This window comes from Coptis chinensis, chromosome 1, assembly GCF_015680905.1.
Source record: "Coptis chinensis isolate HL-2020 chromosome 1, ASM1568090v1, whole genome shotgun sequence".
Taxonomy (NCBI): Eukaryota; Viridiplantae; Streptophyta; class Magnoliopsida; order Ranunculales; family Ranunculaceae; genus Coptis; species Coptis chinensis.
Window position 1 is genome coordinate 64031778 of NC_141456.1, and position 25976 is coordinate 64057753.

At 38.0% G+C, this 25976-nt stretch overlaps 2 protein-coding genes across 3 annotated transcripts; one reads left to right on the top strand and one right to left on the bottom strand.

The window, feature by feature from the left end:
- Positions 1–8344: 8344 nt before the first annotated feature.
- On the bottom strand, positions 8345–8869 carry LOC147524926 (protein FAR1-RELATED SEQUENCE 9-like). Its single transcript, XM_086577258.1, has one exon. It carries the CDS (start codon positions 8867–8869, stop codon positions 8345–8347), a length of 525 nt encoding a protein of 174 aa, XP_086433384.1.
- A 2045-nt stretch (positions 8870–10914) lies between these two features.
- Positions 10915–12292, top strand: LOC147524927 (polyubiquitin). 2 transcript variants are annotated; one of them, XM_086604661.1, is made up of 2 exons: positions 10915–11064; positions 11212–12292. In XM_086604661.1, the coding sequence occupies exon 2, from the start codon at positions 11667–11669 to the stop codon at positions 12126–12128; it is 462 nt and encodes a 153-aa protein (XP_086460787.1). In that variant the 5' UTR covers positions 10915–11064; positions 11212–11666; the 3' UTR covers positions 12129–12292. The 2 variants fall into 2 exon arrangements, with proteins under 2 accessions (XP_086460787.1, XP_086460782.1); XM_086604656.1 differs by lacking the exon at positions 10915–11064 and adding an exon at positions 11099–11116.
- Positions 12293–25976: the final 13684 nt, after the last annotated feature.

Sequence of the window (25976 nt, forward strand, 5' to 3'; positions counted from 1 at the left end):
GAAAAAAGTTTTTTGCAGTCCCATTTTGATCTAGATCAATAGCGTAGTAAAACGGGGATTCTCGGCACTCTTACGCATAAAATATTTAAGCACGCGCGGTTGCATCACCTTCTTTAGGCATCTTTCTAGTCAAACCATAATGATGGTTCCAGCAATCCTTATTTGTAATGCTAACCCAACTTCTTCCCCACTAAAAACAAATTTAACTTTTTTACCGACGGGTAAACCGTGTTCACCAAAAATCCTAGCTCATAACGTAGTAAAGTATGTCATTAAAAACGCTTCACTAAAAATTAGTATAAACAAATAATTGTCTATATCATTATGTTGATGATAGTATGTCATCCGAATAGTCCATAGCCAAGAAAGTATGTCATAAGTAACACCTTACGAAGGTACTATATATATAAAAATAACGATGTATGTGATTATAAATAACATACATAGTATAGTATGTCATGGAAAATATCATAGCATACCGTCATACATAACAAAGTACATACCCAACGCGGTACGAATGTATTATGTAAAAATAATTGTAAATCTGCTTTTAATTAACATACATAGTATAGTATGTTATGCAAAATTTCATAGAGTACAGAGTACATGGTCTACTACCCGGTACATAAAAATTAAGGATAGCTTTATAAACAAAAAGTATATCATACTTTATGCCAAATATATGCAACTAGAAATGGCATTGTGGAAGCATGCGACATATGCAGTGAGATGTCAACGATTGGAGTTTTTACCTTGTGAAAGTATGTCACTTAAAGTAAGTGACATACCGACCCGTCAGTTTTGTAAGAAGTGACATAACATATAAGTATGACAGTTATAGTGTCATATCTACTCGCAGAGCTTATATACGACATTATATGGACGACACTGAATAAGCTATGCACAACACTATATAACAAAGAAAGTTTATATACGACAATGTATAAGCTGTCCAACAAGAGTATGAACATTCGTTGTTCATAGTCCGACAAGAGTATGAACATTCATTGTTCATAGTCCAACAAGAGTATGAACATTCACTGTTCATAATTCAATGGTATGAACACTGAATGTTCATAGTCCAACAAGAGTATGAACATTCAGTGTTCATAGTCCACTAGGAGTATGAACACTGAATGTTCATGGGTCAATTTGAGATACCCCCCTGTTTGAGCCACTAGGAGTATGAACACTTAAAGTCCACTATGTAGTATGGAGGACAATAGAGTAGCATTGAAGATAAGATAAGAGAGTGAAGATAAGATAAGGGTATAAAATATATTTCGACCAGTTATAAAATTTTGGCAGAGAACAACAAATTCTAAGAACATTCAACTAGTATACTGCATGGCCGTGGGGAGTGAGCGGAGCTGCGGGGAGAGAGAGAGAGAGTTGGATGAAGGAGAAGGGGTATTGGGGGCGAAGAAAAAATGAGAGAGAAGTTGAGGACAGAGATAGAAACCAACCACCTTGGTTTTTGTCCGCATACCCCCCCCCCCTTCTGCCAAGATCGTTCGCTCCGCTCACTCGACAAGCATGAAAAATGTCATAACTAAATCAAAATGAAAGAGAGATGAACTTACTCTAAGCCTACGATGGTTGGCAATGAAATTTCTAGTGGAGGAGTTGTCAACAATGGGAATTGGTGGAACTTCGTTACATTTTCTTTTTCGGGTTTGGGTGCTTGATCCTCCTCGTGTTCATGGAGGCATGTTTAAAATGACGGTTTAGAACATTGATAGTAAGGGTTTAATGATAATTGTAATCTCCATGAAGTCATTGCTACATATGATATCCCAAACTTTATAAAAAATGTTATAAGAGAATGTTTGAAAAACAAAAGTTTGTGCAAAACGTGATTAAGAAACATTTGTCAGAGATTAAGATGTGTATTGGACTCTGGGTTGCTTGTTCCATTGCCAATTCACTAAATTAATGCAAGTTCAAACAAGTGCCAAAATTAGCTATAAAAACAGGATTCAAAGTACACTGCAGAGCATCATAAACATACTCTGACTTATGTTTACAAGAGAAAAAAAAAAATCTCTTTGCATTTCTTGTGATGCAGGGAATATCCTTGCTAGTTAAGCCATCCTGAATTCTTATTACTGAATTAAGATAGCTTGTTCTAGAACCCATCAATCCCTCGTTCACTTTGTGCTGTAAAGGCAGCTGGTGTTCTTTTGTCACAACACAAGTGATAAAGCTCACCTGAAGCTCGACTGGCGCTTTGGTTCCTACCTTAAACCGACAAAGAACTTACCATATTCTTGCATTTTAATGCTATTTACTGAGCACTTAACAAAAACTAGTTAATACCATTTTAACATATTCTAATACATTCTGCAATTTATGACGGTATATACACATACACAAAATAGATATTAAAGCCAAAAACCCCACAATTACAAGGATAGTTACGAAAGGTCTAAATCCATAACATTTTTGGAACCCTTTTATACCACTTCACGATCCTTGGTTCCATTATAGTTGCCCAATCCCAAGCTTCGTCCATGCAAATGACTCCCACCCCCGCAAGAGTGGGAATGGGACTATCATCTTCAAGCACGAAGTTTCACAAAATGTGTGCCTCCTCCAATGTGGCCTATTGCCGCTTATCCGGACACGAAGTTGGATCGGGAGCAGTCCACAAAGGAAAGTATGACATACATTCTTTCTCTCCAATGACGACAAGGACACTTGAAAAGTATTAGCGGCTAAAAATCCCATTGAAGGAAGTTCAAACCATTCTTTGGGGTTCATCATTATATGGAACGTACATCGTAGATTTGTCTTGATGATCGCTTCTTTTCGTTCTTCTCCACCCATCATTGAAGTATAATCTGCCTCATGGGAAATCAACTCTGTCAACATAAGAGCCCTCACACGGTAATCCATGCATCACCTCCATTAGACCCTAAGCATCGTGGAATTGCGCTAAATCCACAATGTCCATTCGGTTCAACATCTTGCCAATCCACAATGAAGTCTCGTATCAATGGATTTAAGTCACGTAGCCCATCATCCCAATTAGACCCAATTTCAGGTAAATCTACAAACACTTGAATATGAGTTCTTCTTGGTTTTCTTTTGCATGGTACCAACTTCTTGGCTTTACTATTCTTGCTTTCTTGAGTTACAATTTGTTCCTCAACTGTTTGTGCATACTCGAAAGCTGAAGGCTCTCTCTTTGTGTCCCTTTTATCTTTACAAGTCTTCACACCAATTTTTATTCCAAGTGGCCTACCCCTCACATTGGTGTTGACCCGAGGCTCTCGCCTGAAAGTTGCCTTTGGATAACCTAGTTCTACACACTTTTTCAGCATCAAAACCTTTTGTTCATCTGAGAGCGACTGAAACTTCTTCTGAATCTGTGCAAGCTCGGGCTGAATATCAAAGGACCCATTAGGAAGATCAATCGGAGTGCTACTAAGCTGTCTCCACCTAGGGTGTATCAAAGATAAGGGGATGCTTCCCCTACCAATTAGAACAATTTCACATAACTCATGCGCACAAGGAAGCCCATACATACTCTTGTAAACACAACGACAACGAATTTCATCTGTCCCAACTCTAACAGACCATATTAGCTCTTTTGCTATCAAATCCAATGCATCTCTAGAAATGTACCCTCTAAGTTGCACATATGTGTTTTGTTTGTAACGATGATCCCAGAGATTCAAGGTCCTATTAAAAGAACTTTCAATTTTTCACTTCACTTGGTTTGTCGGGGAGATTATTAATCAAATTAAAGTTTTGAGAAGTTACCATTATTGCTTGAGCGCATAAATGCCTCTTCAAAGAGGAATGGATACTTTCAATTAGGTTCTTGCTTTCGAAGTACCAAAATGCATATGGAGATCTATCCAAGCCGAGACAAACCTTTCTTTTTGTACTTCAAAAGCCACCGGTCTTCTATGTATTCCACAACACCATAATGATCTCCGTACTCAAGTTTAAAACAACGTAGGTGTTCCAAGTACTCAACTTCAAGATGTTTGTTATCAACTGTTTTGAACATAAACATAAATTGTTCATACTCAACAAATTTCTCAAATGTTTTTGGCCTTTGTCTCGATGTTCCTCGATGTGAACTTCGACACAAGAAGTGTGCGACTTCAGTAAAACACTATAGCTATCGCATTCATAAGTGCCAACTCACAATCAGTCATAATTATCTTTACAGAAGTAGCTTTGTAGTCCAGAATATCACGCAACCTCTTCAAAACCCATAGGTAAAAACCTTCTTTCTCAATCTCTAAATACCCAAAAAAATAATAGAATGTCTTCATCGTGGATGTGAACCCAACAACTTCAAACAATGGCATCTTGAAGACATTCGTCTTGTACGTGCAATCCATGACAATGACCTCGGGAAAACACTTTGCCAAATGAATTGATTGGGGATGTGCAAACAACAAATCTCTACATTCACATTCTTTGGATTATCATCCCTATGAAACTCTGTGGTACCCAAATTCTTCTAAATTTCTTAGAAATTCTTGCATTTGGTTTCTTCCACTTAACAGAACCAACCGATTCTTGTGGCGATAATTGTATAAAGTGCTTTTGTTTGACAAATTATTGTCATCTCTATTTCAAGAGGGTAAAATTTCATACGGTTTAACACCACTCAAAGACAAATCTGAACAATCAATTTTTCTTGACTTTTAACCTTCTCACCTAATGCGACCTATAAGATGCTCCCCAATAGTATGATTATGAGTTCCACACATAACACTTTCAGTATCCATCCACCTTCGTTTTCGTAATTCCCTTTCAACACAAATGGGATGACCACATTTCTTGAACTGGATTGCCTATATTCTTTGGTTTTTTGTTCAATATTTTCGGCTTTACGGATGGTCTAAATTTTCCACTCTTTCAAGAACTCAAGAAAACTCTAGGTCTTCGACCAAGTCCGAATTATCGGACCTTGATATCACAACCACAACTCCAATAATCATACCAGTAACCGGTCGAACACCATCGGATCAATGAGTGGCGATCTTGAGAAGACTCGTAAACCCTTGATCTTAGATACTATTGACAAAAATTGTTTTTTGCTAAGTTATTGATAAAATAAATAAAAAATACAAGCTTTCAAATTACATTATTACCTCAATTGTTGTAAATGATTCGGTCATATCGGGATAGCTAATTTCAACATTGTTGTAAAGTTCATCATCGGAATAATAATTTGATTGCAGTAGTGTTAAAGCTGACTCCATGTCACTTTTAACACTAATCAAAGTTATCATTTTGATTTTGGCGGGAGAATTTATCTTGAACGTTGCTTCCAGCACATGAGTCCATTCTTAAAGTGAAAATTTGGTGGGAATAACAACAATTTTGTGGGTGACTCAAGACTAACCTAAGAGAACAACAGAGGGAGGGGGAGAAATTTCAGAGAGCATGAGTGGTAGGAGTGTTCGTGGAGTAGTAAGTACGGTGAAGAGCTCGTTTGAATTACAATGGGGTGTGGAGAGAGTTATTTAAGGTTATAATGGTCATATTAACAAAAAATGGGGTGTGGAGAGAGTTGAGGGTTATTTAAGGTTATAATGGTCATATTAACAAAAAATGGGGTGTGGAGAGAGCAGCACCAGTTTTTTTTGGAATAAATTTGCCGTGTGTAGAAAGACAATCGGGGTGTGACGAGTATTACTCATAAGTTAATATTTCATAGAGTACAGAGTACGTGACCTACTACCCGGTATTGCATTGTAAAAGCATGGATATATGTTATAAAAATGTCATATAGGATGTAGTATATCATACTTTATGGTATATCGTACTCATCTTCTATAAACATAAAGTATATCATACTTTATGGATGGTACAATAAAACAGTTGTTTAAGAGGATAGTATGTCAATAAGAGTTTTATACGTTTGGTAGTAGTATGTCATGTCATAGTTTATATGTTACAATCAGCGATATATATGACTATATGTCATACTCAAATGTTATGTCACTTTTTATAAGCTATGTCAATAAGAGTTTTATACATTAGGTCTCATAAGCGTAGCAATCACAATTAGATATATGTCATACTCGAATATTATGTTACTTTTTATAATATATGCTAGTATGAGTTTTATACTGATTGGTAGTATGTCATAAAGCTACAATCATCGATATATATGATACTATATGTCATACTCAAATGTTATGTGAATCGCTGATAGATATGACACTATATATATCATACTCGAATGTTATGTTAGTTTTTATAATATATTCATTTGGTAGTATATCATAAGAATCACAGATAGATATAACACTATATTTGTCATACTATAATGTTATGTTAACATATGACATATTCCTTTGCAAAGCTCTCAACCTTACATTATGTTCATAGTCAATTGTGGTATGAACAAAGAATGTTCATAGTTTCATGACTATGAACAATCATTGTTCATAGTCAATTGTGGTATAAACACTCATTGTTCATAGCTCAACACTCATTGTTCATAGCATTGAGTGTTCATAGCTACCGAACTATGAACAATCACTGTTCATAGTCGAATTGTAGTATGAACAAAGAATATTCATAGCTCATGACTATGAACATTGATTGTTTAAAAAGCACGTCTGATATCTGTAAAACATACCGGAAAGTAGAATTGTTCATAGTTAGGTAGCTATGAATAATGAGATGTTCATAGTCCCTTTCTCCCCACGCATTACAATCAAGAATTGGTTTCTTAATCTCATTCTTGTAATTAGTACTAATCGGGCAAGTCCTCATCATACGAGGAGGAACCCGGCCGGTATATTCACAATAATTTTAGATCTTCCGACCTCCTAGGAGTTATGTCATATAATTTTAGATACTCATCGATAGATATGACACTATATATGTCATACTTTCGAATGTTATGTGACTTTTTATAATATATATACGTTTAGTAGTATACTACAATCACGGATAGATATGACACTATATTTGTCATACCGAATGTTATGTTATTCTTGTTTATGGCATATTCCTCCGTTGACGTGTAGAAGAACGAGCAATGATCCATTTTATGAACTGACATATGTCTGCTGATGGTCTTGTCTCATGGTGAGGGACAACCCCAACATCCCAACAATAAGAAACAACAGAATATACAAACAATGCTTGTCAATATAGCGTATAGAATATTGCTCTATTTCATTGATTAAACCAAAGAAAATAAGAAAATAACACCATAGATACCGCTACAAAATAATTTAGAAGTCAATCTTGAAATCTTCACCATTGTGCAATATTACAAAAATGCTTACAAAAATCTTGTTAGAAGATTAGCAACAACTGCTCTAAAGCTTAGCAGCATTGTACTCCTTTTTTCTAACGTCAACTATCCGTAATACGGAAAAAGACTCTCCCGTCGTCACTATAAAACTTTCCAACATTGAATTTCTCCGAAACCTTCCTCCCAACCTCATCCACGGGAAACGCTATAAGTTCAACAGGAGAAAAATAGTCACTCTAATGGTACAATCTAAGTTTAGTTTACTCCCTACTAGAAAAATTACGTCGGTAAAAATTGTGTCATACCTTCCAAATCAGGACACCTACACTTTGTGTGCTCCGTAGATCGACACTTGCTACATTGCTTGGTCTTTCGAGATCCTCCTGCTTCATTACCAACTTCCACTCACGCCCACCAAACAAGCAACATTACTTTGAACCCCATGAAAATAACAAACAAGAAACATTTTCTTGCGTTTAAAAAAAGATAACGCGCAAAATTATCACTTACATCCAAGATCTCTATTTAACCCGTCATCATCCTCACTCACATCGGCAACTCCTCTGAAGACGCTTTCGACATAGTTGCGCTTTTAGCACTGGACCGTAAAACAATGCACCACAAGAAAGATATTGACGAATACAAATCAGAATCAACAAACTTTTGTAACTATTTAATGTTAACGGACAAGTGAAATATGGCAACGGTATAAGAAACTTACCCCATCGTTTGGATGCAAAAGTGGACATGTGGGCCTTGTGTGCCCGACGATACCACAGTGGCCACACTTTTTTTCTTGTCTCATTCGACCTTTCAATCTACTACATTTATCGCGCCTACCCCGATTTTACATGTGGTGGATCATTAACAAATGGACGATGGGCGGTTTTAGGTGGGGTGAAAGGCATCTCTACCTCGGTGGTGCCTTTAGAAGACGGAATGCCATCCATTGTACCACTTTTACGGTGGAATATAAGGCATTTCAAAGGGAACTTGTGGATTTGCCTTGAAGCTCTAGAAAAAGATGATAACATGGATTTAAAAACTTCATCGTTTTTTTTTGTTTGAGAGGCCCACAAACATATCTTCTTGCATTTCCTATAAGCTCTCACCGTGACGAATAATGGAAGCAGCCTGTGAAGAAAAACTTGGATCGTTATTTGGAATGACAGATTTAGCAACTCGTGTCCATCTCCTTAAAAAACAGCTCTGGGGTATTTCACGAAGGTCCTCGTGTTTGTAAACTGAAATGATATGTCTACATGGAAATCCAAATGACTGAAATAGCCCACATGAACATCTAACATCTTGCTCTAAAAGGTTGTATTCCACACTCGTCTTTTTTTGCCTGTTCAGATGACGGCTGATGGTGTATACACGAATATTGTCACCCACATCACGTTTTTCTTCTTCTACGTGTACATCGATTCCTCCACAGAATCGCTTCATAAAAGCAAGAAAAGCAGCTTCAGTATAGATGGATTCTGCCTGCTTTGCATATTCAATCAAGTGGCTACCAATGAAAGGCTTCGTCGTTGCAGTCCTTACCTCTTTTTCATGCTCTCGGTGACGGATATTTGCAACTGCCAATTCCATTTTCCCAAATAGCTCAAACAGCCGCATCCCGGGCTTAACATGATGTCTTATAACAGAGTTAATAGACTCATGGCGTTGCGAACGCAACCGCCAAAGAACTCACCATGAAGATAATGATTACGCCCTTTCGCCCGTTTCTTACGTACCTTCATCACCCATGTGTTATGACTAACCATTATTTTCCCACTATTCGTCTCCACCTTTCTTGAACTCACCCCGAGAACATTTCATAAACATAATAGAGTGAACTGTTTGCAAATCCGGGATTTTGACATTGGTGATGCAATTTTTCAATACGTGCCAAGAGCACATCCGGTGTTCGAATCGGAAGAATAGATTTCAAAGCTTTACGAATCATTTGCGTCACCATCGGTAATGATCGATTTAGGGTGTTCACCACACATTGCATCAATAAATGATTTCAATACCCACTTATAAGTGTCGTCGCACTCACTTATGATCAGAGCAAAACCAAAAACTATAGTCTGTAGGTGGTTATTGATTCCAAAGAAATACAACGATCGGCCGGTAATCGATTGCTCTCATGCGTTGAATCAAACAACAACACATCACCAAAGCTACAAGAATCCAAAGGGAGGTGGAATCCAGCCCAAAACAATGACCAATTTGCCCACTCGCATTTAACTCATAGTTGTAATGAAATAAAGGATCTAACTTCACCTTGTCCTCTAAGTTGGCAAGCGGTGTGTTGGCATCGCCATCAATCTGGCGACTTCTCCTCTCTTTTCCCATTTTGTTATACAAGTCTTTTTCGTAAAACCAACATTAAGGAAACCTCCAAACTATATGTGCATAGTGACCCATCACTTGGCATTTCTGAACACCGACATCATTTAGGCGGGTAGCAAATTCAACGCTTCTCGACTCACATTTCTATGTGACCAGAAGAAACATTGAACTTCGGATACCGCATACAAGTGGATGTGTGTGTTCCCCAATAAACTCTTTCCAAAGTCAAAACTTTGCTTGAAATCAAAACAACAACAATGCGGGCTTTACAATTGAACCTAGTGTGGCTGCGGGTGTTCTTTTAGGTGTCATCGATTGGAGTTTATCGCATGTTGTTGACCTTGGGATGAACACACAAATCTCCGCTTAATAGCAACTCCATTTGGATGAATTCTATAAACATCCCATTTAACAACTGGAAGCAATTGATTTGGCATACTCATTATAAATAGTGTAGGCCTCGTCAGAGGTCTTGAACCTAAGATAGATAAAAATGTTGCTTTGTCTTCTATATAAGCCCTATATGTATCAGACTCTTCAGCATCGCTATCACTACTGTCAATATTTTCATTCTCCATCAGGGAAACAGTTGATTCCACATCTAGAGAATCACTTTCATCATACCCAAAACTTTCTAAACATAGACTTCTAAGAAACTCTTCGTCATCATCGAGCCTTATTCGATTCGTCATAGGAGCGCCTACCTAAATAAAGAAAACTTTTTTTTAGTACAAACGACCTAAATATGAAAAATTCTAATGTACCTTAAAGAGAAGAGGAAAGATTAAATCGACTTTGATGATTGGATGATAAACTAACCTCAATGTTGAGCGTATTCAAGCCGTGTAGTATTGTTGGTTCTTTGTCACTCCTTTTTGCTCTACTTTCTTGCTGTAAACTTTAGAGAGTGAAAGAAGTAAATGATTGACCATGAATTTAAGAAGAGGTGAAAGGGGTGAGAAGATTTGGACGCGCAATCTAATTGAGAAGAATAAAAAGTACGATAAATTGGGGATGAATGAAAATATGTGAAATGCCAACGCTACCCTTAGGTGGGCACTTCGGCTACCGGTTACGGGTTGGAAAATATGTGGTCAGGAATTGTGCGTAGCCATACATCACGCGCACTGAAGACATGCTCAAATAAAAATCAACCGAGTCTTAACGATCAAGAAAAAAATAAGAAAAAAAAAAGAAAGTTAGCCCAACAATCCGAACTATGTACTAGTCAAGTCAAACGGGTGAGCCAACTTTGTAGAAGAATCAGGAAGCTACTAGACCCAACCCAAGTCCGCGTAGGAGTCGAGTCGGTCACCAAAATTCCAAATTGTACGTCAACACCGACGTCACAACTCACAGAACTCGCCTATAAATACAGAGTCCATTCTCATACCGTCATTATTATTTTCAAGAAACTCTTTTAGCAATCACAAAAACATAAAAAGATAAAATACCTCTTCTTATCTCTCAAGGTGTACATCTAATCAATTTACTTTATCATATATTATGTCGGACCGTTTATTGGTGTGAACTTTATGGATGCCTCTTCTGTTTATTTGATCTCTCTAGCAGTTTCATAAAACTATTTATTAACGTTTCGATATATTCTCTAATTGCAGATGCAAATCTTTGTAAAAACTCTTACTGGAAAGACCATCACCCTTGAGGTTGAAAGCTCAGACACCATCGACAATGTCAAGGCCAAGATACAGGACAAAGAAGGCATCCCTCCGGATCAGCAGAGATTGATTTTTGCTGGAAAGCAGTTAGAGGATGGACGAACCCTTGCTGACTATAGTATTCAGAAGGAGTCCACTCTTCACTTGGTTTTAAGATTGAGGGGAGGCATGTAGATTTTGTTAAAACCCTGACTGGTAAAACCATCACGTTAGAGGTCGAGAGCTCCGATACAATCGACAACGTAAAAGCCAAAATTCAGGACAAAGAGGGCATTCCACCTGACCAGCAGAGGTTGATCTTTGCAGGGAAGCAGTTGGAGGATGGTAGAACCCTTGCTGATTATAATATCCAGAAAGAGTCAACCCTCCACCTTGTGCTTCGATTGAGGGGAGGAATGCAGATTTTTGTTAAGACTTTGACTGGCAAAACCATCACCTTGGAAGTCGAGAGCTCTGACACTATTGACAATGTCAAAGCCAAAATTCAGGATAAGGAGGGTATTCCTCCTGACCAGCAGAGGTTGATCTTCGCGGGAAAGCAGTTGGAGGATGGGAGGACTCTTGCAGATTACAACATTCAGAAAGAGTCGACCCTCCATTTGGTTTTGCGTCTTCGGGGTGGGATGCAGATTTTTGTGAAGACTCTTACAGGGAAGACAATAACATTGGAAGTGGAGAGCAGTGATACCATCGACAACGTTAAAGCTAAGATTCAGGACAAGGAAGGGATACCCCCTGATCAGCAGCGTCTTATTTTTGCCGGTAAGCAGCTTGAGGATGGGCGCACACTTGCTGATTACAACATCCAAAAGGAGTCAACCCTTCACCTTGTGCTCCGTCTCCGTGGTGGTTTCTGATGGGCCAATTTGATCTCGCTTGTTTCTTCTGAAAACATTTTACTTTTGCCTTTACTCACTTGGTACTTTCCTTTAAACATGTATGGCCTTTTTTCTTCATTAAGAACCTTCCAAAGTTTTCTTGATGATTCATAAATAAATGTACCGCGAAGGCTTTCAATTTAGCGGTGTTAGTGTGGCTGGATTTTGAATCTAATCAATTTAGCTGTGATTGTTCTCCATCTACAGTCCCTTTAATGTACACAAAAATATGAAATTTTTGTTCGTTGTGTTAGGAATATACAACTTAATTGTACTTACTCTTTACCAATTACCAAACTATACAAACTTTTTTGTCTTGTAAGTGTGTTTGTCTTTAATTAAATCCGAGCTTAGTGTAGATATACACTATGTCCTTAAGACAGATTTTTTCCCCTCACGGTGCTTGAAGGTTGATGGGAAACTATCTTCCAAGATAGACGGATTTCTTTCTATAGAAAGCCAAGACTTCAATTCTATAGACTTCGGTAACACAACATAGTATTTGACTAAGAAAGAGGGAGAAGAGAAAGATCGAACTTCTGTGTGATCGGTGTATTTTTCTCCAAATTCATCCACTATTTATAGGTGAGTGGTGCCTTTTGAAACAACACGGTGACTCTTAGGAAAAAGTAAGCAACTCTTTGAAAAAGTCACATGTTTCAAAAAAGGACACACCATTTTAAGATATAAGATCGTTTTGAACCGGCCTATTTGAAAAGGTTACACCTTTTCAAGATGATGCATTTGTTTCAAACCGGTGCACATTCGAAAAGGTCGCACTTTTCGCATAATGTTGTTTCAAACAAATGCATCATTTTGAAAAGGTTTTCTCACATTACGCATCTTGTTTTGAAAAAACCCATTTCATCTTAATTGGGGTAACTTGGGAGACAAACTACTTTCATTCATATTTAAATGGATTTGAGCAAATCATTTTTCTAACAATCCCCCACATGAATGAAAATTTGGCTTCTTCTATCATAAACATCGGATTTACGTTCTTTTACAAATGAAAAGATACCGTCGATCGTCAATAGCATGGGAGGCCTTGAACTTGCCTTAGTGAAAGGCGATCGGATTTAATTGGACGATCGGTAGACTTCAATTAATGTCCTGAACTGTCCACCGTTTGTATAAACCTAGACAATCATCTTTCACGCCAGCATCGCCTCGAATCTTGTTGGTTCTCACGTTTGTGTTCATTTTGGCCTTGAACACTTCTTGGTTTCGAGATAGTGCTTTTGAGACATTTGTCTTTAAAATTCTCATAGAAGCGGCCCCACTTCGCACTAACATAGGTGATTTCTATAAAGAGTATCCCGCAATACTCCACTTGGATAACATAACTTTCAAGATATAGTAAATCATTAAAAGCTTGACTTATCACGGTTCTCATGGCGGATATGCACCGCCTTTATATAGGAATGGGTTAGAGTATAATATTACTCCCGAGTGCTAACCGAGTCACAAACATAATTCAGTTGGCCCATTGAACCTAGATCTTGGGATCTCCAAATAACTAGGTTGGTTTTCCATTATGATGACTCTTGGTTGATTATCTCAAAAGCTTTTAAGCCCATTCCCCTTGATAATCTTTCTACTTTTGTCTTGTTAAACCTTTTGTAAAGCGGATCCAATGTTATCTTTGACCTTACATAGTCGATTGAGATAACTCCATTTGAGAACAATTGTCTAGCGGTATTATGTCTACGGCGTATATGTCAAGACTTCCCGTTATACATGCTACTCACGCGGCTCTACCTTTAGCAGATTTTTGTCCACGATACATATACCATTTCGGGCGTTTAGTTTAGCCGGTTTGGAATATCCTCTAAGAAATTTTGAAGCCACTCGCTTCTTCTCAAATTTTGTCAATGCTATGAATTCTCGATTCCATAGTGGACCTCGCTATGCACGTTTGTTTTGAGGATTTCCAAGAAACCATTTTGCGACGTCAAGTGTAAAGACATATCCACTTGTGGACTTTGAGTCTTTAGTGTTAGATATCAATTAGCATCGCAGAGCATACCATACGGAGCAATTTGGATATCTTGTATAGTGCAAACCAAAATTCTGAAAGTATACTTTAAGTATCCCAAAACTCTCAATATGGCGATCCAATGATCTCTCGCCGGGATTACTCAGATATCGACTTAGCTTGCTCACGAGTATGCTATGTCGGGGCCTTTGTACAGTTCATGACATACATTAAACTACCAAGTATACAAGAGTATTCTAGTTGAGATATGCTATCTCGGTATTTTTGGCTAAATGAAGATTTCGTCACTTGGTGACCTTTTTGTGTGATGTTATATTTCTTGAACTTGTCAAGAATCGCCTCAATGTAATGAGATTGTGATAGAACAAGTCCATCCTCCATCCTAGAGATCTTAATTCCTAGGATAACATCAGCGACACCTAAATCTTTCATGTCAAACTTACTAGACAACATTTGTTTGGTAGATTTTATGACATCCATATTACTACCCAAAATTAGCATATCGTCTACATAGAGACAAACAATGACACATCCCTTTTGAGTGCTTTTGACATAGACACACTTGTCCACTCGTTTATTTTGAAACCGTTTGACAACATTGCATTGTCAAATTTCTCATGCCATTGTTTAGGTGCTAGCTTTAATCCATATAAAGATTTAACAAGCTTGCAAACTTTCCTTTCTTGTCCAGGAGCAATAAGTATAGCCAAAATTAATTCAACCAAATTAATACAAGGCAATAGAAATCTGTCTTAAGTTGTTAGGAATATACAACTTAATTGTACTTACTCTTTACCAATTACCAAACTATACAAACCTTTTGTCTTGTAAGTGTCTTGTACTTCTTAATTAAATCCGAGCCTAGTGTAGATACACTATGTCCTTAAGACAGATTTTCCCCCCTCACGGTGCTTGAAGGTTGATGGGAAACTATCTCCCAAGATAGAACGGATTTCCTTCTATAGAAAGCTAGCACTTCAATTCTATAGACTCAGCGAACACAACATAGTATTTGACTAAGAACAGAGGGAGAAGAGAAAGATCAGAACTCTGTGTGATCTGGTGTATTTTTTCTCTCCAAATTCATCCACTATTTATAGGTGAGTGGTGCCTTTTGAAACAACACAGTGACTCTTGGGAAAAAGTAAGCAACTCTTTGAAAAGTCACATGTTTCGAAAGGACACACCATTTCGGCATATAGCATCTTTTTGAACCGATTGCCTATTTCGAAAGGTTACACCTTTTCGGCATGATGCACTGTTTCAAACCAGTGCACATTTCGAAAGGTCGCACCTTTTCGGCATAATACACTGTTTCAAACAAATGCATCATTTTGAAAAGGTTTTTCTCACATTACGTACTGTTTCAAGAAAAAACCCATTTCATCTTAAGTGGGGTAACTTGGGAGACAAACTACTCATTCATATTTAAATGGATTTGAGCAAATCATTTTTCTAACACGTTTAATCTAGAATTCTAGATCCAGTCTTTCAAAGAACACCGATATTATTCATTACCAGAGTTTGACCTTGTCAAGCGTCAATATCCAAGGAATAAGGGCTAGCTAGACAGACTAATATTATCATCAGAGTTTGACATTCAGAAGTAAGGGCTTGGCTAGACAGACAAAAAAAGTATGGGTTAACCCTTAAATGGGTTACTTAGGACAACATAACCCGATGAATATTGCATGAATGATTTATTCCATTACCGGATGTGGCCCCATTTGCTGATTGTATGAAATACTCCTAATACCCTTCAAGGTATTAGTGTTTTGGTTTTATAAAAAATGATATATCATTATACGAATTTACATATATACTCTTGAACATCTCTCACCTTCTTGTCTCATCTCTTCCTAACTAGTACATAAGAAGTTATGTTTTCTCTCCTATTCCTACCCAAACAGGACATCTCTTCTTCTCTCTCAACAACTTAGTACACAATCACCAACGAAAACTCCCTTTGTTTCCCCCAAATTCCTTTCCCTTTCTTTTCTCCTACCATATTGATCAAATTGTATTGAAAATGTTTGAGAACTTCCCTATTGTTTTATATCTTAGTTTTGTTGTTGTGAAATGGAGTTCTTGTATAGAAAATGTATGACAGGACCTGCTTTTTCATTTTAATCAAAGATACGATTTTGTTAATCCCATTATAAGTATATGGTATAACAAGGTAGTTTTTATCAGTACAAAAATATACCTGTAAAAAAGAAAGATGTGAATGCGATGGTATAACATGGTAGTTCTAGTTTTTATATGTTGCACAAATGTATATCTGGGTAAGAACAAATATGTGTATGCCCAAAACTCAATATCGAAAGAGAGAAGTCAAAGCATGTAGTGGAGTATGATCTTGCCCATATATAAAGTTGCACAAATGTATATCTGGGTAAGAACAAATATGTGTATGCCCAAAACTCAATATCGAAAGAGAGAAGTCAAAACATGTAGTGGAGTATGATCTTGCCCATATATAAAGTACCAATATACAAACAAATCTAAGAAGCACCACGTGAGCAGCTTCAATAATTAGTACTAGAATGCTATGATGTTGTTTAGAAAATGGTAATATGAGCAGAGGCATCATAGATTACTTTATTTCCAAAGAAGGTTTATAATGTCTCAATGGTATTGTATGTTGTTTTAGTCTGGAAAATAGATCACGTGGGAAAGAAAGATCTATATAAACCTTCAATTCATGGCATACTCCAATTGACGGCATGCTGTCTTTGTTTAGGTGATGTTAGTAGTGTAGGCAAAAGTACTTAAGTAAGAATGATTAATCTTAATTAAAGCAATTAAAAACAAAATCCAATAGCACGTAGTTTAGTTTGTCCATCCAGGGACTTAAGCACTGCATTTTTTTGTTTTTTCACGGTTAACCCCAATTCTACCATTTCGTTCAACCCGGCAAGCAGGTCAAGCCACAGGCAAGCAAGTCTTTGGCCACCGTATTTCTGATCATGGCCCCAGCTTGGGTGAAATTGAGACGTTGATTTCGCAGTAGTTGATCTGCAATAGCCAGTACGAAGACCCCACAATTGTAAGAATCTGTCTGCTTTACACAGTTGGTGTATTTGATACTCCATTTTTTCTGGAGTTTCGATTGTGGTATACAGCCTTTATCGAGCATTAAGAGGGCATATTGAAGTAGGGTGCCGAGCTTTTCGAGGCGGGTTTAGGGTCGGCGATAGGCTCCGCCAGTGAATCATATATCCAACAAGTCCAAGTAGGGAAGTTGAAGACCACCAGTATCCAATGCATGTTTGAGATATTGAAGGCCATCATCATGCCCTTAGATCTGATGACGTATGGGATGCGGGTGTTTTGTTAGAGCATATCTCTGAAGGTCATCTTTTGGTTTGATGAAAGGTTGGAAGCAAGGGCAGAAATCTTTTGTTCCATAGTCAGGCTCGGATCGGTAAGGCTCACTTCAACAGTTGTAAACAATGACTCCCAGCTGACGTGTATCAGTTGAAACAAAAGTTATTTGCACGATCTCAGAAAGCCTAGAAAAGTACGAGAAAAGAAGTGGGTTTCGGTCAAATAACCGGGATCAGTGTATCGGGGATGACAATGTAGGACTGCGACAAATCACATTTTCTGAGTACATCATCAGAGTTGGCAAGTCTATTATGGGCCCTGTCAAAAAGTGCCATGTAGAGCGAAATGACCTTGGCGACAAAAAGAAATAACAAATTTATCAATAGGACGAAACGAGTTCCGAATTAAGTTGGGTAAATTCAAAGCAGCAGTTGGCATACCTCATCATTTAGCCACTGATTAGGGCTAAGCAAGTGGTATGTGCTCATTCTTAAGTTCAAACCCCGACCATAAAACCTGAGCTTTACAGAGTTAGAAACACCGGACTTTAATAGGTCGCGTTCATGGTACCACCTGTAGGAACCGTTATTTCATAATGTAAATTTCTACAAACCGTGAAAACCATGCGCAGCGGAATTAATGGGTTCTCACGATTTTGGATAGAAAATCAGACTTGTAGATCAGCTGTGATAACTCTGAGAATCCAGAATCAGCAACCTCTTGATCTTCTGTTGTATTTCTATGCACAGAGTGGACGTTGTGTGGGCAACGATCTTCCAACCTCTTCTTTCTCACTTGGCCTCTCTCTCTCTCTCTCATAACCTTATAACCGAATTGGATCTGTTTTTACTTAAGTGATGTCTAAGAAGAAAACGGCCAGAGAAAGAGGTTTCTTTTTATAGGCTACAACAGGGACCATAAGGAGAAATTATACTTTATAAGGTTGTAAACGATTACTTATACTTTATAAGGTACTGATGATATGATCTTCTATGTGTCACCATACACCATATCATCTACAACATAAAGTATTAGACACATGTATATAACTAATAACATATATAATATGCATAACATTTGCCCATATAATTCTCATTCAAAATATAAATTAAGAATTAGAGTTATTACAAAAGTAATGCTTTTAGTATATAACCCTATCACCACCAATACAACTATGCAAGGTATTTTGGATCAATGCAAAATGCGGGCTCCAAAGGCATATTTCTCCTGGTAACAATGGAGGAATTCCTCTTTATTAATGGGCCACCCACAATCATATGTTCTAGAAGCTTCTGATTACGTAATTCGGCAGCTTGCTTCTCCAGATCACTGAATTTATTCCACCGATTCAACTGAGCAACTCCCATAGCAGCGTGACTAGAACTCCCAGAGCAACTCACAGTACCACGATCAACAAATTCTTCCTGACCCAGAACTTTCCCATCAGTAACCTAAGAAAAAAATCAAAATCGTATTAAATATTGTAAGTATCTTGTCTCGACAGGGGAACATAAAGTGTTACGATAATAACAATATGATATGTGACACTTTAATATATTTTGAAGATCTCCCCACAGTCATTACCAATGGAGTTTTAATCCCACAAGCCACCTGCGAAAATTATGGTTAGAAGTCAGAAGAGAACCCCAAAATTTCTTAGAACTGCCACATAATGTACTACATAGTGTTTGGTACATATTTAAATAACCACGTCAGCCTGTTCCACCTTTGTAGCAGCAGTTGGTCCAATTTGGACTTCAGATATTTGACCCTTCACATCAAGAGTTTTTTCAACATCATTTTTAAAACCTAAACCACTGACATCAGCAATTTTATCTCCCGCATCAAAGTCCAAACCTCGACCACCTTGGCGCCGACAATACTTTTCCTTAGTAACCCCACACTCTAACAAGTCCTTTGATATTCTTTTCCTAATATATGTTCTCCTTTTCGATGCAAAGACAGGAGGCAAATTTTAGAGTAGGCAGTCTGCAAAGGCAAGGGTGAACGCGCCACAGCTGTTGTCGTCATCCTGTTTGGCGCATTTTGCAAACTCCAGGTTCCACTAACTACCTAATTTGGCCATGTCTATACATCCACTATCCAGGCTCAGAAGTGTGTAAGGAAGCACTGTCAACAACTTGGTTAAACGTGGTGTTGGGTCAAGAACCCAGTTGGCACCATCCTTCGGCTTCTCTAATGAGTCGTAGATTTGAACACCCCACGTGACAAAGTTAACGACAATGAGGATCCAATGCACTCCTTCAACATTCACCGTTATCATCAACCCACGGCAGTTTCTCAAGTCTGGCCCCGAATTGTCAAGCCGAACCAGTCCGATGATACGAGTCTTTAAATTACCTACAATTTGCAGTCTTGCTGCATAAAGCTTATTTTCTATGGGCATTTGCTTGTCTTCTAAAATAATGGCCAATCTGTTGTACAAATCACACAAATAATGTTGTCATTACAATAATAAAATTAAATAAATCATTATAATAAACAAATAAATCATTATAGAATAAATGACTAGAAACATGTGTGAAATTACCGAGAACCACGACTCGACAACTATGATGTACAAATTTTCCATTCCATCGGGGTGTGCTACGGCAGTGTACCATTGACTCAGTAAGTACATGTAGGAGTCTAGTACCTAGAACCCAAAAAACAAGAATAAATAATCAACAAGTATATGCACAGGAAGTACTTTTAATAGACAGAGACATACCATATCATTAAGCCATCCTCCCCCACACAGTCCATAAAAGCTGCTGATGTCAATTTGAAACTCACTAGCTCCCGTACCGTCTAACAATTTCAAAGTGATTGGTTTCATCATTGCCGTGCTTATCCCAATAATATGGCACTTGTACATACGAGGTATGCAATTCTGTCAGGTCATCTCCAATACTTTTCTGACTAGCAACACCAGGAGCTCTTTTTAGCAATCCCACTCCCTTATTGAAAACACCAAAAATCAGGTCATGGCAAATGTCAGCCACTTCCACCTCGAGTTGACTCCTCTTGTTTTCTAGGAAAATTTGTTGCTGCGACCTCCGTGCCATATCATCCTGCAGCACAGAAGCAGGGACAGAATTTTGTCCATCTTCTTCGTCATCAACCATGATGCAATCTTCCTCCATATTCTCTAACAACAACAAATTCTCAGAAAGTCCAATACCACGATCATCCACAACTGATGTCTCAGAAGAATCCTGTGCCAAAAATGGAAGAAGTCAAAAAGTATATATGATGTCTCACAGTAGGGACATAATGTCCCACTAAAATAGCAACCTTTCCATCCACATTTAGATGATAACTTAGAGTAATTTGGGAGTTATGTAAAAAAAGAATAATGTACCTTGACTGTAGTTTCCCCTTCTAAAGGAGCAGTTGGAGATTTTAGAATTTCAGAAATAGTGTTCCCACGAACACATTTTTGTTCAGAATCAGCACCTTCCATACCATCAACACGACCATCCTGAACACTTACAGCAGGCATAATGCATCTTTCTTCTAAATTCATTTGTGTTAAACATATTTTCATGCTTGTTTTAATACTTTTATGCTTTATTGTGACAGCAAGAGAGGGTCAGTCTGACTCTGGCATACAATCTCCTATTGGAAAACAGAAGACTAGACCAAAAGACTAAATCGGTATGGCTATGATGCAGGCCTTTTGTTTGCCTTGCTATTCTTATACCATTTTTGCATTTCTGTTTCTTATTGTTTCCTATACGTTTATTCATTTCAGGGGATGAACAAGACTGTAGAGGAGTTCCTTGTTGACGCCCATGCAACTGGCCAACCCAATATAGTTGTTAGGAAAAAAGGCTAGAAGAGAACTTAGCAGGGAAAATAGTGAGGGTAATGGGGAAGAGGATGAAGAGGAAGAATAGGTTAGAAGTGAAGAAGAGTCCACTGCGAAAAGGGTGCGATGTCCCACTACCAGGGAAAGCAGCTCCACAAAACTGGGGAGTCTGACTAAGAAACAACATACGGTCATCACCATGAAGACACATGTTGTTGCTATGACAAACAATCAAGAAACCGCAAGTTTGAACAAGAAACCAATACCACCACCTTTGAAGAAGACACCTCCAGCAACTCTGAAGAAGAATGGAAACCATCAAAAATATAAGGCTACAACCCAAAACACAGTCCTAAATAGGGTGTATGGTATTGCTTCCACTCAGAGGTCACCACGGTCAGCGATGAAGGTCACTACGGATGCAACAACTTCTTCAACTAACAGGTTTCCCGACACAATGCCTATTGCAAAATATGTCCAAAGCAAACGTAAACCATTGTCCAAGGTAGACAGAACTCCATTTGCTCCCCAGCGTGTTGGGGTGATTGAACCGGAGCCTCTATCGTCCCCTGGGGAAGTTGAAGACAGGCGTCTTGAACTCGGAATAGGCCGAACTAGCCTACCAAAACATGTCAACAATCCACTACCAAAGGAGGAGCCTGCTCTAAATCAGAGACTATGGAAGCCAAGTGAATGTTTGGTGAGTGAAATGGTCGTTTTCACGACAAAAGTGGGACATGGTTTGTTGGATGTTTTTGCAACCACCTTAGACCCCACCTCTGTGGCTAAGTATGCTAAAATAACTTATGTTTCTATGTTTTATCTCTAACAGGATTTCAATCACAAGCCCAATGAATCTGAACTGGGTCACAACACCAACCACCAAGTGCCAACTCAACTTCAACTGGGTTAGATTGATAACCCTAGTGAAGATACTGTGGCGCAACAAATAGTTATGTGCACTGCTTATGCCATTAACTCCTCTGTCCCTCTCGATGAATTGGAAGGGATGTTCAGAACCTACCGAGGCGAGCAGCTATCGGGTAGTCAGCCTGATGTTATTGATAGGGGCGGAGAAGACTTGCTGAAAGATGTTTCGGCTGAAGAATTTAACAAGTGTTATATTGAGCAGAGTCAACTTGAACTGGCTGTTAGGGCTGGTGAACACCTGATGGGGAGCATGAGTGACATGGAAGTCTACCAATCGTATGTGTCAAGGAATAAGCAATTGCAAATAGAGGCAGTGGGTAATGAGAAGATGCTTCCTGAGATTGAGACATCGGGTATCGATGGGGAACAGACTCATCAAGAGGAAAATTTATGTAATGAAATTGCACGAATTTCGGCTGTGGATATCGTAAGTGCATCCAAGGTAAATGAAATTTAAATGTGTCCCTGTGACTTATTTATCTTCTTAGTAGAGATTAAATATTTTGTATATGAGTGGGACTTTATGTGGCTTCTTTGAGACATCATATCTACTTTCTGAGCTTATATAAAGTTTGTTTATTTAGGTTGTCTGTGTGACTCCAGGTGATGGTGAAGTTGAATTAGTTCCAATTTGTGAGGACAACTTACAAGATGGGGAACTATAATTTGATCCTATCGAACAATACACTGATGATTTTGCATTTGATATGGTAATACCGATGCTTGCGTTTCACTATTAATTACTTTTTTTTTTAAATATTGTCATGTCTATAGGTTATTATTATGTTTTTTTAGGCTACTATTTTGAAGGAATTGGGGATGCAAGCTGAAGAAAGATGCATTATGCCTGCTGTAAGTGTTCAGGGTGGTCGTGTTGATGGTATGGAAGGTGCTGATTCTGAACAAAAATGTGTTCGTGGGAACACTATTTCTGAAATTCTAAAATCTCCAACTGCTCCTTTAGAAGGGGAAACTACAGTCAAGGTACATTATTTTTTTTACATAACTCCCAAATTACTCTAAGTTATCATCTAAATGTGGGTGGAAAGGTTGCTATTTTAGTGGGACATTATGTCCCTACTGTGAGACATCATATATACTTTTTGACTTCTTCCATTTTATACGGATTTCTTTCGAGACATCAGTTGTGGATGATTGTGGTATTGGACTTTCTGAGAATTTGTTGTTGTCAGAGAATATGGAGGAAGATTGCATCATGGTTGATGACGAAGAAGATGGACAAAATTCCGTCCCTACTTCTGTGCTGCAGGATGATATGGCACGGAGGTCGCAGCAACAAATTTTCCTAGAAAACAAGAGGAGTCAACTCGAGGTGGAAGTGGCTGACATTTGCCATGACCTGATTTTTGGTGTTTTCAATAAAGGGAGTGGGATTGCTAAAAGAGCTCCTGGTGTTGCTAGTCAGAAAAGTATTGGAGATGACCTGACAGAATTGCATACCTCGTATGTACAAGTGCCATATTACTGGGATAAGCACGGCAATGATGAAACCAATCACTTTGAAATTGTTAGACGGTACGGGAGTGAGTTTCAAATTGACATCAGCAGCTTTTATGGACTGTTTGGGGGAGGATGGCTTAATGATATGGTATGTCTCTGTCTATTAAAAGTACTTCCTGTGCATATACTTGTTGATTATTTATTCTTATTTTTTGGGTTCTAGGTACTAGACTCCTACATGTACTTACTGAGTCAATGGTACACTGCCGTAGTACACCCCGATGGAATGGAAAATTTGTACATCATAGTTGTCGAGTCATGAGATAAGAGCCCAAAACTGTAGTTTTAACCCTGTAACAGTCATACTTTTAGACCAATTATGTGAGTAATAATTAAGAGTTAATACTGATTACGTGTTTTTATGCGTTTCAGGCTTCAAAGTCAATTATGTGCAGAAATGTGCCACTTTGATGAGATAAAGGAGCAATGGTTGGTTGCTAAGGAGTTCCTTGATTAAAGGCCAAGATTCAAGAAGACAAAGCCTTTGTAAAGCCCGTTCAAAAGCTGAAAAGTCGACGCGGGCAGAAACAGCACACAAAGTCAGTAGAACTTCCGAAGGTCGTATCTTTAGACTCAGACCTCGGAATTGGGCCTACCTTATGTCAAAACGACCAGCTCGGAAAGAGCTTTCCAATGGTCTAAGCCTTGACCCAATCAGAAGAGCAAAAGTAGACGAAAAGTCTATTGAAGCCAACTGCAGCTGAAGAGGCCTTTTTGGACTGAAAGAATTGGGTTTTGGGCCTGATTTTCTGGCCCAAAACATGGCTCCAAACCCATGCACGATTTTTGGATCTGAAACATATAAAAACAAAAGCTTAGCTCTTTGTTAATGGTAGATAGTTAGACCTAGATTAAAAATTGGATTAGTTAGCCTCCATTAATTAGTTTTAGAACTTAGTTTTAGAATTTCAATTAGTTAATTAATTAGGTTTTCATATCTTGTTTTAGATCTAGTTTCATGTTTAATTAATTACTTTAGAACAAAGTAGATTATTAATTTAGTATTTGAATAATTGTTTTATTATTCATTAGATTAATAAAATAGTGTTCTTGGTAATCTAGTTTCATTTTCCATTTACTTATTTAGTTCAATTCTTAGATTCAATTATTTGTCTTTATTAGATTGAATAGATTTTTGCATGAGTAGTTTCCATTTGAGTTTAAATAAGCAAAGTTTCAATCTTTATATCATGTCTTGTTCGAATTTGATTGGGAATGATAGCGTGATGATTCTCGGCTAAACCTCCATTAGAGGGGGTTGAGAAGCCTTGATGAAAGCTTGATTCCGATTATCGTAGAGTCGTCGTAATTTCCTTTCCACTCTAGAAATGATTAGTTCACCATGAATGGGTGTAATCGTTCACATGCTAGTTATGAATTGGTAGAAATGCCATGTGTAATTAGGGATTAGGAATAACCAGATTGTTCTGCGAAGCAGTTCAATTCGGATTACGACAATTCGTCGTTAGTGGATTAAGTTGAGCTAAGGTGGAATCAATCCCCCTCTAACTCCTTATCATAGAATCGACGTAGTAATCCCATAGTTGTTTAAATAGTCGACTAGTTGCATCTTGTGGGTAGTTGCATCGTAGTCTAGTTATCATTTCGTAAATCTCTCATTAGACTTAGAGTAGAGTAATTAGACTAGAAAACACAGCATGCGGAAGGACTAGAAGTGGAACGAACTTCCTACTCCACTATATCTGTTCAATAGATCAAGAGACGAACAATCTTTGATAAATTTAGTCACGTAATATAAGTTTTAATTTAATTACGTTTTGAGTTTCATCGTTCATTTTGTAGGTAAACTTTATCTTTGATATATATCTTTTTATATTTATCAAATGGCGCCGCTGCCATCTTAGTTTCACTTTCGCATTGTTTTCATAGTATAAGTACTCTTCTTAAAGTCCCATTTCACCCACCCACCCTTGTTCGATTCTAACTGTGGTTGTCTTTTTCAGCATTAAACTTCCTCGGGAAAAAAAAAAAAAAAAAAACGCACGGGGCACACTCGCGCTAAAAGTTATTGGAAGCCGAAAGCACGACCGCCCAAACCGAATAGCGACCGCCAAAACACCGTAACTTCGAAGTTTACTTGGAAGCACTTGCGCCCAAAGTGAGCGCGGACCAGCGCCTCGAGCTGAATTTTGCGGGATTTTCCACGGGTTTGATTAGAACCCGGTTTTTCAAGTTTTTCAGTGTTCTAACTTGTTATATATATAATTGAACA

Coding starts and splice junctions, on each gene's coding strand:
- LOC147524926 (XM_086577258.1), bottom strand. CDS start 8,869: ATGCGGCTGTTTGAGCTATTTGGGAAAATGGAATTGGCAGTTGCAAAT.
- LOC147524927 (XM_086604661.1), top strand. CDS start 11,667: ATGCAGATTTTTGTTAAGACTTTGACTGGCAAAACCATCACCTTGGAA.